The sequence below is a fragment of the Anser anser genome (assembly GCF_964211835.1).
Source record: "Anser anser genome assembly, chromosome: 15".
Taxonomy (NCBI): Eukaryota; Metazoa; Chordata; class Aves; order Anseriformes; family Anatidae; genus Anser; species Anser anser.
Window position 1 is genome coordinate 15,048,599 of NC_139736.1, and position 18,894 is coordinate 15,067,492.

The 18,894-nt window shown below is 34.8% G+C and overlaps 1 protein-coding gene across 18 annotated transcripts in view; it reads right to left on the reverse strand.

Moving 5' to 3' along the window:
• The window catches only part of RBFOX1 (RNA binding fox-1 homolog 1), an 875,363-nt gene that overhangs the window by 219,229 nt on the left and 637,240 nt on the right, over nucleotides 1-18,894 (reverse strand). Inside the window, exon 1 of one of the 18 annotated variants that reach the window (XM_083800062.1) lies at nucleotides 1,254-11,769. The exons of the other annotated variants lie outside the window; for them this stretch is intronic. Within the exon in view, the coding sequence (XP_083656188.1) occupies nucleotides 1,254-1,265 (12 nt within the window). The 5' untranslated portion in view covers nucleotides 1,266-11,769. Of the gene's footprint in view, nucleotides 1-1,253; nucleotides 11,770-18,894 lie in introns of those variants that run through there. 18 annotated transcript variants of the gene reach the window in all.

An 18,894-nucleotide genomic window follows, 5' to 3' on the forward strand; every position in this document is an offset into this window, starting at 1 on the left:
AGCTATAAACTTTGCTTTGGCTGTATGTTCTTTGGCAGCACCTGGTGGAATTTGGATAAAACTACAATAATGCCATAGAAGAAAAGTTACTACAACTCCAGTGCTTTTTGTATGAAAACTTCTGATGTAGTCACTTCTTAAACTACTCAGGAAACAGGAATGCCAAGTTACCATGAAAGCAGATCGTTTCTTATATTTTACAAAACATCAGTGGGTATTTTTGTAGTATCAGATACAATCATATTGCGGTAACTACAATGCCCAGCTTTTCTCCTGAAATTAGTAGTCAGCTTGTTTTTCACTATTCTAGTGGGGGAAAAAAAAAACAGTAAACACAATTAAAAAATACAATCCATATCACAATTAAACCTGGAATAAAATTAAGATTTTGTATTTACCATAAACTTAACTGTCACTCACAGCAATAGATCAAGTAAATTGACACCTGTACACAAAAAATATATTAAAATTGCAAACATTTTAAAAAGAAATTTTAGAGAAAGCATCTTCCCACATATTTTCCTTGCCTCTGTCAAGGACTGGTAAAATCTTTTCCATTTAATCATTAGTAGACAGAAATCATTCAAACTAAACGCAGAACAAGTAGGTAATCAGATATTATTTGCTTTTGGTGCAGAGCCTCTAAATTATAACGTCCTATCAGAAAGTATTCACATGGGGGAAAGGGAATGGGACTTCTCAGAGTAATACTGTAGGAAGTATTTAGCATATTTTGAGACAATAGCTGTCAAATTAGTCTCATTTGAAATACTGTAATTAACGAAAGGGAGCCTAACATACTTATCACAGTTAGCCACTTGTATTCAAATCATGCTGTAGAGTTTTGAAGCCCAGAAACCTCTCCTTTTTTTTTTTCCTCATCCCCAAAGCACTAAAACCCAGCAACACTTACTCCATAATAATCTTCAAAAAGCACTTGCGATTTATTTTCTTTTTATAGAATAGAGGAATAAACTAACAAAGGAAAATTATCGACACAGATAAGATCATCTTTTACTGAAGACTTAACTTATTAAAATTTAAGTTAAAACAAAAGACAAGGTTAAGAAATACTTGTACTAATGGCCAACTGTCACCATTTTTTCCCCATCCCTTACACTGAAAACAATATAAATTCTTAGATTTATAAGACACCATCTCCTACATAATTTGGTTCTGAGATGTCAAACATTTTTGCCAAGATGCATTCAGAAATGCATGAGACTACTTTAGGACCACAGATACTGAATTACCTTGCCAGCCATTGATCACCATTCCAATCAACCTCCGATACATTCATTTTACAAACAACTTATACTGTATGCTGAAAGCTAATCCAAGATGAGATGTATGTCACTGGGTTGTCAAAAGACCACTGGGATAGAGTATTTTGGTAAGCAGAGATACAACAACCATCCATTTTAGATTAGGTCCTAACCTTTAAATAACAAGACCACTAATTTTCTCCAGTGCCTTTCAGCTGAGGACTATGAAACTCTTTACAGACATTAAGAAACTGAACTTCACAAAACCCCTGACAGATCTGATGAAACATATGTGCATCACTTGACCCACGCCTTAAATAAAGCCACCTTTCAGGTGGAGCACAGCTGCACCACGACATTCTACATCTGTTTTGTTGGAAGGAAAAATATTCATCCTCTTTAAAATAAATAATAAGTTACATTTCCAGTGTCGTGGTATTTGACTATAACGTCTCTTAACCAAAAGTAGATGCAACCTCAGCTTCCTATCGTTAATAGAAACTTCACGTAAGTCTTGCATGTTTGTCTTCTGTTGTAAGGTTTGCAAAGCTACCATTAAGGCTAGATGCTTTAACGAATAGGCCAGGTTAATTTCAGATTTGTGAGCTGTTACCGTGTCTCTTCAGAAAAAACTCTACATAGGTTTATGATACGTATTCAGAATACAGTCCAATTTGCATGACTGCACGTTTCCATGTGCTTCCAATATTAGAAAAAGATACCTCTTTACATTCTGTAAACCAGGATCTTGCAAGTCTGAACTAGATTTTTCAATGAACAATTTTAGGCTTTGTTGTTGTTGTTGTTCTTGATTCAACTACCTTAAGTTATTGTTGTTTTTTTTTCCCCCCTCTAAGTTTTCATTGGCATTATAACCTCTTTTTCTTTAACTAAACAAGAACGGTGCGATTTAGAGCATGTATGTATTTCATTTACCTTAGATCTGCAGTCAGGGAAAAAGGAGAAAGGTAGGAGACAAAAGGTCTAGCAACAGGGGTTCAAGATCCAATTTCTTTAAATGCTTTTACTTGAAGGGTCTAAAAGCCATGTTATAGTTTAATCTTTCCCAAACCATTCTGCTTCTGCTAGATTTAGCACTTTTGTCCCTTTGTATTCACAGACTTCACATAGCTTCTCCCAGGCTGGCAGGCCAACATATTAGAAATAAAATGCAATTCTGGTATGTGACACTTCAATTTAGCTTCTTCAGTAGCAAAGATCATCAACCTCACTACTTTCTCCCATGACAGAAGATCACCTAAATATCACTTAACTGATGTGAGCTCTGTTGGTAATGCATACACTGTCACCCCACTACATTACCACCATGCTGCCTAGAACAAAAATCAATTTTTAATTGACTGGATTATTTGAGGAATGTGGCCCATCCACTGTGCAGGGCTGATAGATTCTCCTAGTTCTCCTGTCAGCAAAGACTGTACAATTTCAAGCATCTTCAATACAGTAATTCAAGGATTTATCCAGAAGCCATATGAGCAAAACAATATTACACTTTTCCAGTACTACCCCTCCATTTTTCTCTCTTCTGGCTGGCAAAGTTAAGTCTTTACACCACAGTGCAAGTGAAACACCAGTGACAGGAAAGACAAGGAGGTTAAGACCGCAATGAGAATTTATACAGAGGATGCAAATGGCTAACGAACACAGAGGACAATACTGGACTCGAAAAATTCCTTTTAAGTTTGACATTAAGTATGCTACTGGATAAATAGATATTATAGAGTATCAAATCCACCAATCCCAAGAACAATTTGCAATACCTGGCCTCAGCAGCCACCAAAACACTATTTCTCAGCCAAGTATCATCACTGTTTTCTTCAGTTATCACTGCTGCATTGAGATATAAGCCTAAGCACTAAAGGCAAAGGGTTGACATTAAAAGGAAACATTAAAAAAATGAGAAAAAAAAAGGGGGGTGGGGGTGGAATTAGGATGGGTCTAAAACACTCACTTGACACTGTATCAGTAAACATCCCAGTAAGCTGTTTTGTGAAACAGTGTAAGGCATTCCTTAACTATCTTGTACAGACACTATAAAAGTTTCAATCACTTCAAGAATCTTCTGACAGGTTGTGTGTATAATTTCATTAATTTTTGTCTTTCCCTTTTTTACTACTCAAACAGAAGAGCTGCATTGAAGTGGGTACTAAACAGAAAATTCTAGCCTTGTACGGCAACAGTTTCCAGCACACTCAAGTACCCAAGGCTGCACTCACATTAGTCTTCATTCATTCATTCTAATCAATGGTAAAATTTCAATAATTAGCAAAGTTTCAGAAATCACAGATTTAAGATACCAATTTCCTGTCAGGAAAGATATATATATGAAGACGCATTTAGTTTATGAAGTTTGAGTCATTTTCCAAAGGTCCAAACCGTGTATCTATCTGTAAGTAGCCTCTGTATATCAGTTCATGAAAGTGTCAACACTATTGTCGTTTTATAGCAACATTACCTAGTACCATTATTGGCGTTTTATGATGTGGTTTGCTGGACCATGTTCAGCCAGGGCAACTGTATTTCAGGAATTCAGTCCCTGATCTAATCCTCTGTAGGACTACTATACAGACACCTCTGCAGCCCAGGAAAAAGAGTAATGCAGAGTAAGCTGTCTGAGGCAGCACTGCTGTTTTTAACAACCGTGCTAGCTTGTGGCAGTCGGGTGAGTTGGCAAAAGTATGCATCTGCAGAAGTTTCTTGGCCATCTCAAGGTGATACAGTTCTCCTATCCCATTGCTGCATTACCTGCAGTAAAAACCTTGCCAAATAAGGTCATATTTCTACTCAATTAGTTAGAACAAATGGTTTGGGGCATGTGTGTGCTTTGTACGTTTGTTGTGTGCTAACTTTATGAAAGCTGCGAGAATAAAGAAATACCTAATCTTGCGTAAAGTTAGAGTGACACAGAAAGAGAATGCCTGATTTGGGCTAAATCTGCCAGTTCAAAGTGAGATCAGATCAGCACCTTGCACTCTGTTAGCACAGTATTTCTATGCGGTACTAAAATTCTACATATTCCTAGTATTTTCTATGCAGTACTAAAATTCTAACCCCCAGACCCCCTGGATCCTCAAATCATGATGTCAAAAGAAGTGTGTATTTAAAACTGAATTTATGCATTGAAATAAGATAAAAAACATGAGTAAAATTATTGTAGAATACCAGTCAAAAGTTAGAGTAGACACTTTTACCTCACATTTCAAGATCAGGAACATGCTTATGGTCCTGGCTGAAAACTATATTTCACATACTACTGACGTCCATTTCCAGCACGCTTCTGTCTTCAGCCAAATACCCTTGAACTGCTACAGCCCTATAAGCAACCTGGATACGATGGCTATGATGTCAGCAATTCACAGAATATACTTAGGACATGCCAAATTTCTATTGTTGTTTTTTAAATGCATTCAGAAAAGCATTCTGTGACTCTACAAATACCATTTAATATTAAGTAATCCAGGAAGGAAGCTTAGTCTGTGTATATCATGCAGACTTGGCATTTCTGTTTTCCAGTTCACGTGAAAGTGAACAAGGGCAAGGCTTGTAGCCCAGATTCATCCATGCTATACTACACTGGCTTCCCTAATGTGATGTAAAGAATTAATTCAGCGTCATAGTTTCAGCCACTGTAATCTATGTTTTCCATAGTCTACAATCACAAGAATACAGCTTCCATCTCACTGATAGGCAGTGAGGAAATTCTTAAATATTTTCTGGATGTCTGCATATCTGCCTTCTGTCATCCTGTCTACATTCGCCTAGTTTCCAAAGCTAAAGGCTTCTGTTCGGCCTACATGATCACTTTCACTACAACTATAGGAACCGAATAGTTATTCATACATATAAATGTATTCTCTTTTGGTTAATAAAAATATCAAAATAAATCAATAAATTAAACCATAAATGCTTGAATTATTTAAATTACATCAAGTAATTTACTTGTGATCTACTAGCTTCTTAACAACAGCTCTATTAACTCATCTTAGTGACAGGACTTTTAAATACTCGTGGAACTGTGAAAACATGCTGCTTAGAAAAACAATTTATAAAATAAAGAATCAACTTCGTCATCTAATACAAATGACTGGACATGCTCACTAATGTGAGTGAATCTCTACATTGCTGTTCCATTGACACTTTGGACTTGGATAACAGTTCAGTTTGGGCATATTCACAGCATGGTGTAATAGTTATAGCACTTAAAAGCCAATCCATGCATTTTAGAAATTATATTCAAGCTCTTGTTCATTTGCTGATCAAGATAACATAAAAGTTGCTTTGTTTTTCTCTTAACGAGCTGAAATTTAGCTTGAGTATAACTATGCATGAGAGTATCCCGGGGATGAGTTCAGACAGCAACAAATTATAATCCTAGTTTAATAAAAGCAGCAATAAGATACTACTCTTAGACAGTACATTCCCTCTATTAGCACCATTTTACAAATCAATAAAATAAAAATACAGATAGGTTGAAATTATCCGTTCCAAAGATTACTTAAATTTCTGCAGTCAGACTGTTGTGTTTTTTTTTCTGAAGCATACACCATGTCTCAAAACCAAGCTTCTGAACATAAATCAGAAACCTAACTGGTGAGACATCTAAGAAAACAAAAATTTTCCCCAAAGATAAGGAAAATACAGTGAAACTCAAAACAGAAGTCCGAAGTCCTGCTGCTTTTGTCTTCTGACAATTTACCTTTGGACTTCTCACGTTCCTCAGCAATGTAACTCTAGCAATTGTATAAGACTTCTGACTTGGCACTATTTTCAGATTAGAAACAAGCCCTTCAGTAAGTGCCAAATTTATGCTAGGATGCATTTGATCTGATACAGCATTTGGAGTAAAACAACAGCCTAAAGGTTCCTGCTGTTCCAGGTCACTAAAGAAGGACTGAACAAGGAACACACCAGCACCCAACAGATTTATATTCTTAAATCTGAGTTCTCCAGATTAAACCTAAAGTTTTAAATCAAGTTTAGATTCTTTTTCTTTTTGCCATATAAAATATTTGCAAAAACTATTAATGTTCTTTATAGCTAGCAACATAACATAACATGGTAAAATAAAGCATCAGTGAATCCCTGCCCCAAGAAAACAAAAGGGACGGAGCCAGGCTCTGCTCAGCGGTGCCCAGAGCCAGGCCCAGAGGCAGTGGGCACAAACCGGAGCACAGGAGGCTCCCCTCTGAGCACCAGGAGGCACTTCTGTGCTGTGCGGGTATCGGAGCCCTGGCCCAGGTTGCCCACAGAGGCTGTGGAGTCTCCTCCTTGGACAGTTCCCAAAGCTGCCTGGACACAGGCCTGGGCCCCCTGCTCGGGGTGGCCCTGCTGCGGCAGACAGGCCCAGGGGGGCCTCCAGCCTCAGCCACGCTGTGAGTCTGAAAAAAAACATATTTTTTCCCCTCAGGTGAACACAACTACCCCAAATGAAGAAATAATGTCATTAACTTCAGTATTAGCCAATACCAAACAGTGCTGACTAGTAGCATGCTTATGTCCATACCATCAAACATATTATACAGGTGGGCCGATATCACAGACAACAAGAACAAAGATTGCAGCTCAAAAATTATTCGTCCATCATTGAACAATGATCCAGTGACTGACAGCAGTAGTTAAACACTTGTTAAAATACAGCTACCAGGCTTCAGTATTTTGCTTTATCTAATCGCCCCAAGAGGTGTCTATGGTTTCCTATCTACTGAAAGCCGTTAATAAACAAGAGCTTCAGTATACTGCCTTTTACTATACACATTTTTTTACTAGATTCTTTCTAAAGCATCTTGTGTACATAAGTTACAGGATAGAAAGCAAAGGTGTCTTTTTTAGTGTTTCCAAATCCTAGACACTTCTGAGAAAATTTTGAAGATGTTTGTGCCAGCTGTTAGCAGAATTGTGTAATTTTCATTTTTCAATTTTTCCAAATTTCAGTTTTCTACATATTTTTGTTCTTTGCATTGCATTAAGTGTTAAGAATATTTTATAGTTTTCTACAATGCTACTTCTAACAAGTAACGATGGAATACAATATCTCCCTGTGTCTCCTTCCCAGCTGTGCTGTCTTTAATTCTCTCACACACACACAAACACACACACTTTTACTTACTTCCTATTCCGTTGTTTCTGATAGCAAATTTATGTCCATCCTTGGCGTACAGAGCTGTATTTCATTCCAAATATGTTTCTTTTCTTTAGTTGCAGTCCCTAGCAGTGACACAATTCCTCTCCTTCCGTCATCTTTTTGCTTTTAACTACAAAACCTTAGAAATACAGTGTAGGTGTATAAACCAGTAAAAGTACTTCGTGCAATGCAGACATTTATTCTTTTCTATTTCAGACATTCACTTAATAATGCTAGCCTATTAATCTGATGAATGCTAAGTACAGGACAACGTGCAGATACTTAATTTTACCCAGAGGAAAACAAAACAATTTCTAAAAAAGCATCACTTACTACAGCTCTGTTGATATTTCAAAATGTATTTGTCCCTTGAATATATTCAGAAAGCATTATACAAGAATACAAATGCATCTTTTTAATAACAGTAGCACATAATTCTTCAATGCTATGCAGAGATGAAAAAGTGCAAATGTTTCATCTATCCCCAAAACAAAGGTAATAAGCCTTTGTCTTTTATTTAATTTATTTTGTGCATGCTTTAAGCATTTACCTTAATGAGCTTTTGTTTCTTTGTACCTCTGGAGATTAGTATTCTGCCCAACAAAACAATTTATTGCCCAAAATGCTACTACTGTTGATAAAGTCTTAGCTGCTCCAATACTTCTGCCTTGACAGCTAATACCCTAATGTTTCATTTACAGCTGAACAAAGCAGCTTATCTCTACTAAAAGGGGAATTAGTTAGTAGTAAGAAATAATTTCAATCATCTGTTCTGCTTCCAAAGTAAAGTGATGACTTGTGCATTCTTGCTTCTATCTGATGACAGGTATGTTGCAGTTCTTGGAATACAAAACAGGTCTGTCACTTAAGCTTTGTAATTTGTACAATAGAGCTACATGGATTAGAGAAGAGTCAGGTCTTTGCTGTCAAAAATCTGCAATCAGCAGTGTGCAGCAGTCAGCACTTTCACTTCACAGACAGGGCACTGAGTCAAGGGAAAAAAAATCAGTTGCGATCAATAAATAGCTTCATTTTGTAGTTGCAACTCCTTGTAAAGTTCCAACGAGTATATGTTTATCTGAAAATCCCTATTAATAACAGAAAGGATGTGTTGACAAAAACATTCTTTAAGGACTATGCTGCCCCAAAATAGCTTTGATCATCAACTTACTATGTAAATATCTAATTATCTATATCTAAAATATCTATTATTTATAGCTCAAGGAATGAAAATCTACTACAATTTTATCTATATATAATGGACATCAAGTTAGTTGCGGAATTCTTATCTAGAACAGTTCCTGTATATTTGAAAATCTCTGTGGCAAAGGACAAAGACTGATTTCTGCTTGATGTATGAGTAGGTTTTTCCCTCTACATTTTTTTTTCGTATTTTTTACAGAATACTTCAGGGTAAGCAGCATAGTATTCATCCATCCTATACTTTCTCTGTATACAATCTCTGCATATGATATATTACACCAATATATTTTTTTTCTAAGTAGTAATTTATTTTACACTGAGTTTAGAAGAATTACAGAAGTAATTAAAATCACTTTTGAGTTCTCTAATTGGGCACCACAATTTCTGACAGCACAATAATTTATAGTTAATACATCTTAAAGCTGATATTGAATTATTAGGAAAAGTTAACTTACGGATTTCAGGTGGTACTGGTGAAAATGCCACAGGTAGAGGTGAAAAATGCGTTAGTTTAAAACAATAACACCAGGAAATGGACTACAATTAAAATAACCCTGCAGAATTAGCCAGAAAGATGTTCCACATCGATCTGATAAGTTTAACTGGTACATATGTATTTTCCTTGTATTCAGAGAGACTGACTTCATTCAGCTTTATGTTCTAAGTCACTGTGACCACGTCACATACACATGGTGAGCCCGTCTTAACGTTGCAAAATTTGCCTAAGTGCACATGAACAAGTTAGGGGAAACGTAGCAAAGGTTTTAAGCACCACATAAAATACATCTTACATGATTACAGTGCTGTGGCAGTGGTCACTACCTTCTTAGAAATTTAAGATAAAAAAATAGGCTAGCAACAAGAGGTTTCAATGGTAAGAGTTACCAGAAATTAGATAGACAGCACTACTGACTGCAAAGATCTACTTCCCATCTATATTTTAGGTAATACCTGTGTCCATGAAAATTGTAATTTATTTATTTGATAGGAAATCTTCACTTCAGCCTGACAGGATGCCCAGAAAAGACATCTGATTTCTTAGAGAGTAACACTAAATTAACTAGGTATGACAAAGAGGCACTGCTATTGTGCAGTCCTGTTGTACCATCCTTCATTCAGAACTTTCACTCTTATGTCGTAATGGAGTTGCAATGGATTTGAAAATTAATTTAAATTTCTTAAAGTTGTATTTTTCCTGAGATTATTTTTAATATTTCCTCACATTCTTAATTTTCAAATATATTTAAAAGTCATGAATCAGTCTAAAAATTGTTATAATATATTACATTACAGTATCCTAATACTAAAAAGTTACCAAAACCTTTATTTATACTTAGTCAAGCTTAATAATGAAAATCTTAAATTCTTACTTGGCTGCCACACCACATGGAACATTCATATGACTGCTCAAGAGTAAGTCAAGACTACTCAAAATGTTGTGATCAGAAGTGAAGTAACAACAATTTTGTACATACTTATACAGGAACCTCATAGTATCAGTTGAATAAAATGCCAGTAAAATACTGGAATGTGAATATAGAATATAACAATATCCGAGATTCAAATATATTCTGCAGAGGGAACACCTATACACAACAGTTCAAAAGAAGAGATTAAATGGATGTCTTAGAGTGGTTCCTCCAGAAATAATGTATTTAGACTGCAGGAAGTTGTCATAGATGTTAAATGAACAAAATACTTGAGCCTATTTTGTGTCCAAGAGGTATTCTACCAGCACATAAAACTCAGTAAAGATAACCACCAGCACAGACCAAACTGTTTGACAATAATTTTATTTTTTGTAGTTGGTAAAGTTTTTCATTTCTAGCTATCCTTTCACAGTTCTCCAGTTTTTAATATCATCCACATAAAGTTGTTGTTTTTAAAATTAATTTTCTTTTTAAAATTATTAATAGTTTAAATAAGCTGATGCCACAATCATCCAAAATACCAACACTTTTTAAATTTGAAGGGAAAGACAAAAAAAAAGGCATCTATTAATTCCTATTTATCTTCCTAGCAGCTTTTCAACCTTTTCCTTGTATCCCTACAAATACCTCAATACACTTACACATGCAAATTCACCTTGCCTCACTTCTGAGATAAGCATGGATCTAGATATAATAATGAAAATATGATAGAATACTTTCAGTTCATATGAACTGTCAAGCAGTTGCATTGGCATCATTGCATCATTATGTAACTTGAGTGACCAAAATTCAAGGCAGATAAAAAAATAATCACTATTTAAGAGTGCCATGAAAGGTTTCAGCCTGATAAAACAGGTGGAATAAAGATGCTTCTATTTATCCTGAAAAGAAAAGGGCACATTTCTTTTTGATTTAGTGATGATTTTCATTAATATATAGAGAGAATATATAAGAAGGTGTAAACACTACAGCTGGAAGGCAATCATATAGACAGCAATGTACAAATTAAACTGGGAGAGGGTCTGCCATACAGGGTAACTTCAAGCTTCCTAAAAGTAACACTCACAAGGATATGAAAATTTATTTACACAAGGCTAAGTTCCAGAGTTCTTACTCACTGGAACCTTCTTTAAAACCACAGGAAGACTTCTGTGAAGGAATATTATCAGAAGTGGTCCTACAGAATCTTGAAGATCACGTGGAATCAAGTTGGATTTTTTTTTTCAAAATTTATTTCTCTTGACGGTAATGAGTCATAAACAGAACCATCAGAGATCCATTTGGTCTGGAGTTGCTGAATTTTCAGCGTACTGTACTATACTTCTGAAAATATTATTAATTTACTGATGCATGCATTAATAATGTAAACACAGCTGTACAAGATTTAACTCCAATGATAGAAAAGGCACTAAGGCATCTCTTCACTGAGATTTCGATTCTGAAATTATATTTTTTTTGCAGAATGTGTTCTTGAAAAGTGAATTACAAATATGATTTTACATGCAAAAAAATTATACATATAGTTGATTCTGCAAGCAGCAGAACTGTTTATATAGCGTTAAATTTGAAATTTAGTATATTTTCAAAATATATATTTTTTTCGCACTTACTAGCAATTTAAAAAATCTACGAATTTGACAGTATGCACAGCAAGATGCGGCCACTATCCATTTGCTGCACAATGTGTCAGTTCAATTGTCCATAAATAGTAAAAAAAAAAAAAAAAAAAAAAAAAAAAAAAAGGTAAATGTGTACTGCATGCAATGACTGTGGTCACTTTTTTTCCACCTCACCACACACTGTGCAAGCTGCATTTCCAATTAACCTTCCAGTGAAATAAGGTACCTTGACACAGACTATATGTCATTTTCTTTTATAATGATCCAAAACATAATTCCTTTATCACATAAATAGATAGGCTACTTAAATTTATATGGAGCTCCAGACCTTACAGACAGCATCACAGAACAAACTGGTGTACCTTCAAAGACTCAAAGCAGCCAAGGAGACTATACAGAGGAAACTGGTTGTCCAAACACTGTAAGTTTCAAAGAATTTTCTGTGGTTTCCAGATATAAAAGATGTGTTTCAGGAAGAGCATCACTATCACCAAGAAAAGGTAGTAACAAGTGTGCATTACTGAATATGGATGAGAAGTCTGTTTATTTCTTATTATTCACACACAAATTTAGCAGGTTAATCCTCTCAACTGCAGGAATTTTGGCAGTTGAGAATGCCAGAGCATCTGTGACTTTGACTTTTCTTGGAAAGAAAGCAGAATTTGAAAGTAACTCCTGAGTCTGTGAGTCTACTACACAGTGTAATTCTTACTTACTTAAGTTCAGTTTATTACTCTCTCCTAAAATTTGGTAACTGTTTCACCTCCCCCAGTCCATGCTTAGCCTGGAATCCTGTTACTCACTGATGTGACTATTTAATGGTTCTTTAAGATTTCCTCTCAAATTATGATGGACAGCATATACCTATTTATCTCTATGCCAATAAAGATAAGCTTTTTAGCTTAAGATGCTGTCCATGTCCCTGCTGTTTAACCCAATGTACTCAGAGTAAACATATATTTTTTTTTTTGCTTGACTAAACATTCCAAGCTCTTCTCTAATATGATCATTTCTCCATTCCTTTCATCCCAGATGGTATCTGCATATATTCTATGTCTACCTTTCATGATAATGAATTGCCATGTTTGTACTCAATACTGTAGAAACTTGTATCTCTATAATAAAGCATTGATGCATCACATTATTTCTAGATATCCATATCACAGACAGTTATTCTACTTCCATAAAGCAGACATGGTTGAAACACCTCTGTCACTTCCAGCTGATGAGATCCCACTTTGTAACAGAAGGCTGGATCTCAGGATTTGTATTAGCAATCATCCTATTTCTGCTGTTCCAGACTTTTCTTTTTAGATCTTGCTCCTTCTCTGGTTCACAGAATCATCTAGGTTGGAAGAGACCTCCAAGATCACCTAGTCCAACCTCTGACCTAACACTAACAAGTCCGCCACTACACCATATCACTAAGGGCTACATCTAAGCGTCTTTTAAAGACCTCCAGGGATGGTGACTCAACCACTTCCCCGGGCAGCCCATTCCAATGCCTAACAACCCTTTCAGTAAAGAAGTTCTTCCTAATATCCAACCTAAACTTTAGTTAGGCTTCTGTACTTGTCATTCACAGATTTAATAAATACACTTTTAATTCCTTACGACTTATAATGACTGAATACATTGAATAAGACCTTTATGGGAGTAGAATAGAGAAGAAAAGGGAAGTTTCTATTATAAAATAAATAGCATTGACATTGCATTATCAAAAATTTCATGTGATAATTGCAGATTAGTGATTAGTTCATGCTGTGTGTGGACCAAAAGAAAAAAAAAAAACAAAACAGTAAACAGTCTGCCGTGATGCCTTGCACATGAAAGCGAGAAAAAAAAATCTTGCTAGCTTTTGAAGGGATGGGTGATCGATAAAGAATCATGTTCTTTCTAGAGCTAGAAAAGAGTAATAAAAAAGTACCAACTTCTTTCAACTTCTTTGCATATGGACGAGGTGCTGAGGGCAAACTAGACTGAACCTTGTGAACATGAACTCACTACAGTATATTGTGGTATTTTGTGAACATGAACTCACCACGTATTTGAAACTGCTGCTGTGAGTGCACAGGAATATACTGTCATCTTTGCCTAGCAAAAAGATAGAATCGGTATTTTTAGCACTTCATGTCAGGACCTCCACTTCAGCTGTAATGATTTATAAGAGTGAAAGACCCAGTCCTCAGACCATATAAAGCCTCGTTCCTTGTCAAAATATTATACTACTAGAACAGAAGAACAAATTGATGTGATGATGTTTGTGGTCTGCCAGCAATTTCCAAAAATTCACAATGATTTTCATCACCTTAACAACTTTAAATTTCAGGCAGTTTCATAAAACGCTTACATTGCCCTTAGATCTTTTGATCAATCAGGTATTTATCATAAATTTATCATTAAACATAGCTAATATACAAGCAATATGATCCACAAATGCATCTCATTGACTAATATGAAACCACATTAGATCTCAAAAACATTTGGCTTACTGAATTATCCAAGAAGGATATATGAGTCTGTATAACTGGTGGTCCTTACGTGGCAATTAAAGTAAATACTGTAATTACGCAAGTTACTGTGAACTGTGAAAGGGGATAAGAAAAGTCTCAATATTAAATAAGATATGTCTGAGAGACAAACGAGTGGAAATTTTATTTTCTTAGAGTGACTGATTCAGATCAAATGCTTTCCAAACTTTTTGTTTATTATGTATATATGCATTTATTTAGCATGTCAGCAAAGTACTTCAAGAACGTTTAGCATTGGAATTTGAAATTTACAAGATAATATAAATTTTCCATTGAAGGGTACTACATGATGATTTATAGATGATTTGTAAAATACCCAGATCTATGGAAAATACAAGTGCTACTAAGCATGCACACTCACAAAGTAAATGTGGGTAAATATATAGCTGACTGCTGAGCTAAGTGAGCATACTTTGAAAAGTACAAATAATTACATATTAGTGTATCTGGAAACTTAATTATGGAATTTATTTTACTGACAATGCTAGCTAGTGCTGAGCAATGTGGTCCCATATTGCAAAAGACACTGAAAAATGCATAAACACTAAAAAAATACTCAGGAGACAAATATTAAATATTTCATCATAGAAAATCCTTTTCTCTCTGCTTATATCTTGTGTTGATAAAACAGGTTATTGCATGATGACAAGGCTGATATTCTCCTTGCTCCATATTTATTATATACCATTAATAGTTTTTTATTTATGCTTTTTTTTTTCCCACTCGCTACAGACTCAATTTTTGTTCTGCATACCTTCCATTCTGCTCCAATTACAACAGAAGTAGCCTTAATTGATCTTCTCACAGCCCTGCTCAACACTGCATGAGCAAGCTCTAACCACACAGTAAGGCCCCGAATATCTAGTAAGCACTTAAAACCAGAGGACTCTTTCAAGTATCTTTCACAAGCATTTTCCAAACACATGCAAATGGAGTGGAATCACAGGCTTTTTCATACACATCAGCAAACCCCTAAGTCTGACCCGGATGGAATAGCCACACGCAAGGGTGCACAATTTGGTTTCCACACTCAGTCAATCTGTTGTGTCTCCTACCACAGCAGAAGATTGCTAGGTGCTATGACAGCCAGTCACCAGGAACTTCTACGTCAGCAGCAAGCTTACTACACAGACATCACCCAAGAGCATATCTAAGAAAAGGAAGAGTGCAGATTACAGAAATAAAATCATTGTGATCTTTTGTATCAAGTTAGGGGCAAATACTTGAAAACTGGTCAAAATGATATTTTATGTGTGCATGCGTATGTGTGTGACAGAGAGTGTATTTCATTTATGAATGGTTTTGTTTAATGATGAGCAAAATATTAAGTTAATACCCTCCGTTGCATTCAAGAAGTAACTATAGTACAAAGCATGGTAAAGTGTCATTGTAAAGTGTGTATTGATGCTTGCTTGACACCTGGAATATGAATTACAAGTCCATTAATTCAAGTTGGCAGATTGGACTTGGTAAGCATAATAGTGAGATAGGTTTCATGACGTGTTGAGCTGAAGAACCATAACCCACAGCACTTAGGATAAAACAATTTACAAATTGTATTGTCAGTTGTCTATCTTTCATTCTTTAAGAAATCAGGCTGTAAGAACCAGCCACAATTAATTCCCTTTGTGTATGACTTCCCTAAAAACTCACAGTTCACTAACATCAGCACTCCAATAAAGCTAGTAACAGTGATGGAAAGTATATACATTCCAGATAATAGTATGAAAACTGACATTAAAACTAGAAACCATTAATTGTGATAAGTGGTTTATCAAAATCAAAAAAATTATGAATCCTCTATACAGCTCATGTGAATCACATACTGTAAATTCATTTCAATGAATTATTTATTACCTTTGTTGCCTTTATTTTATCATTTTGGAAAACTCTGAAGCAGTTATCTTAAGTAGAAATACCTAAATGAAACTTAAGAGTCTGGGGAGGCTTACAGCTTCTTGATTTAATTGCATTACAAGTCTATACCACTTTAGTCTGAAGTGGTACTTATGTATTATTCCTCTACAGCTTCTCAGCAATGGTGCTCTTAAATCTTAGTGTTCAGTGTATTCTGCTTTTATAATTTAAATACAAAGTGATGTATACATTTTCATTTTTTTATATACTTTAAGAAATGTCCAATAAGCACGTGATCTTTTTATTTTATAATCACTAACAATCAAAAAGTAACTTTTCCCCCTATGATTAGTAAATTAATCATCCATTGTCTTATAAATTCACAGGCTGTAAACTGTAGGATATATCACTACTTTCTAACATTATATTATCTATAGACACAAGAACTGTCAGTGCTTAATATATGTTAACAAGAATGCCAAGCACTTATATTTAATTAAAGCTATATATCTTTCTAGATAATTAGTAATAATTAAGAAGAATTACCACCCTAAATAATGCAAATAATATTATTTCAACTGAAACTTGAAGTCTGCATTCAAAAACCCAAAATAAACTCTTGGGAATGCAAATATGCCATTATGCAAACTGTTTTCTTTAAGTATGATATAATTTATGTAATGAAATAAATCTATGCTGTTAAAATATTTAGCAGAACTGAGAATAATGAGTGGAGATAGGATTAGTTTAATTAGTTTACTGAAATGGAGTTCTCAGTGGCTAAGTGTGATGTATTAGCTTTTGTCACTTAGAATAAAAAAAGAGGTAATTAGCTCTCATTGAAATATATTGTTTTCTTTGAAGAATATTTTAGCCTGTATAACAGAAAATAATACATGAAGCATAAAACCAATCTTCTTCATCCAAGAGTACAGCTATGATAAATAAGAAGAAAATAGGAAAACCTTAAGTATTTCATTATGTAAACTTGAATAAATAGATTTAATTTACAGTGGTGCAATTCCACTGATTCAAATGAATTTACAACTACTTGACTGGCAGAAGTCCATTCATGGAATATCCATTTTTAATGTAAAAATTTATAACAAAACTTATCTCTGTATTCAGCAACTACTTTATTACTCAGAAAATCCTGTACCTCTTTCCTGTATCAAGGCATTCACCAGACTAACTGAAAATTAAGAAAGAAGGTGGCCTTTCTCAAGGACATTTCCTGTTGAATTAGGAACACATCCATTGTAAGGTCAGGGTCTAGTTTTATTCCAATAAAAACAAGAAAAATAACACTTAAGTATTGTTTTGCAGAGTAAGTATCTTTTCACAGCCAGAGTACTACTTAATGGTAGTTGTACATTTCTGAACATAGACCTATGGAGGATATTTAGCAAGGAAGTAAGAAAATGTTTTATCCATCTTTTTCAAGAACATGGCATATTTGAATATCATGTCTACACTAGACTCTAGCAAAAACAGGGATATTATTCCTATCAAACCATATGAATATATTTAAACCAGAATCTAAAGGCCCAAGAAGTTATTCCTGTGTAACACCTGAACATACACACAAAATTGTGGTAACAATGATGGCAGCAGGAGGAATACAGAAAACAGAAAGTCTTGCAAAACAATTAGATATATTTGTCAGCTTATTCAATAAAGAAGTTATGAATGGACCGAATTTCATTTTACTTTAAACAAACATAAAGAGGAAACCCTCTGCTGTAGCATACTGAAAAGCCTCAGGCATTAGTATAACAACACATGCCATCTATCATTTAAATTTGTTCTTTTTGGAACAGTTCTGCTGTATATGTGGGAGCTATTTAGCATTCTGGACTGTAGAGTTCGGATGATTCCATACAAGAGCTTAAAACCGTTCTTGAACTGAAATAGAAAAGTCTATCAGATGCACAAAAGATGACCTCTCCCACTTTTTATATCTCCCCTCGATACCAACTTACACATAACACTTTAGCCATAACTTCATAATAATTATGAGAATATGAGAAATTCAGCTCATCCTTGGTTTTACTTGATGTTTATGAGTGTTTATGTTGACGGTTTGGGCTCAACAGTTATAAAGACAACTGAGCTCTGAAGGGCACATGAAACAAAAATGATCCAAGATCTTCACTCTCCATCAACGTTTCCCACACGTATCTCACAAACCATAGGCATTTATTTTCCAGGAAAAAAATAGCACTATAGATGGCTTTGAGAACTTAAACCAGTACTTGCTTCTGAATGGCAGCAGTACCAAGGTTTAGCTTTTTTTTTTTCTTCTCAATATCATGATGTTTTTACATTAAGTGAGTTGTCACATTCCTATTAGGAAAATGGGAAGTGTTGTGATTTCTGCATCTTAGAAAACCGTCACTGTATTACTAATTGGCAAGCTGTAATACATAAAAACACCTCATGCACTACTCCTGCTGCTGTTATTGAGTCTGGAAATATGCTTCCTCTGAAGAGATAATACAGGGTCCAGAAACTGAAAATGGTATTATATTCACCTTCTACTGTTAGGTTTTAGAAGGTTACCTCAGTGTTTGGATGTCTAAAACTCAGTATATTATCCATCTATATCATAATGAAGAAAGGAGAGGAACTATACAATTTAATTTCCATCTTTTAATTCTAAATTCTGAACAATAATTTCAAAAGAAATTAACTTGCTGCATGATACAGTGAAGATAATCAAATTAGAGATAATTCAATAAAGCCAAAGCATACAGTTTTGTATTCAAGAGACTAATACATAATTCATAAAGTTGCCACATTTGGTCATTAGGTCAAATATATTAACTATTAAGTTATTTTAAGAAC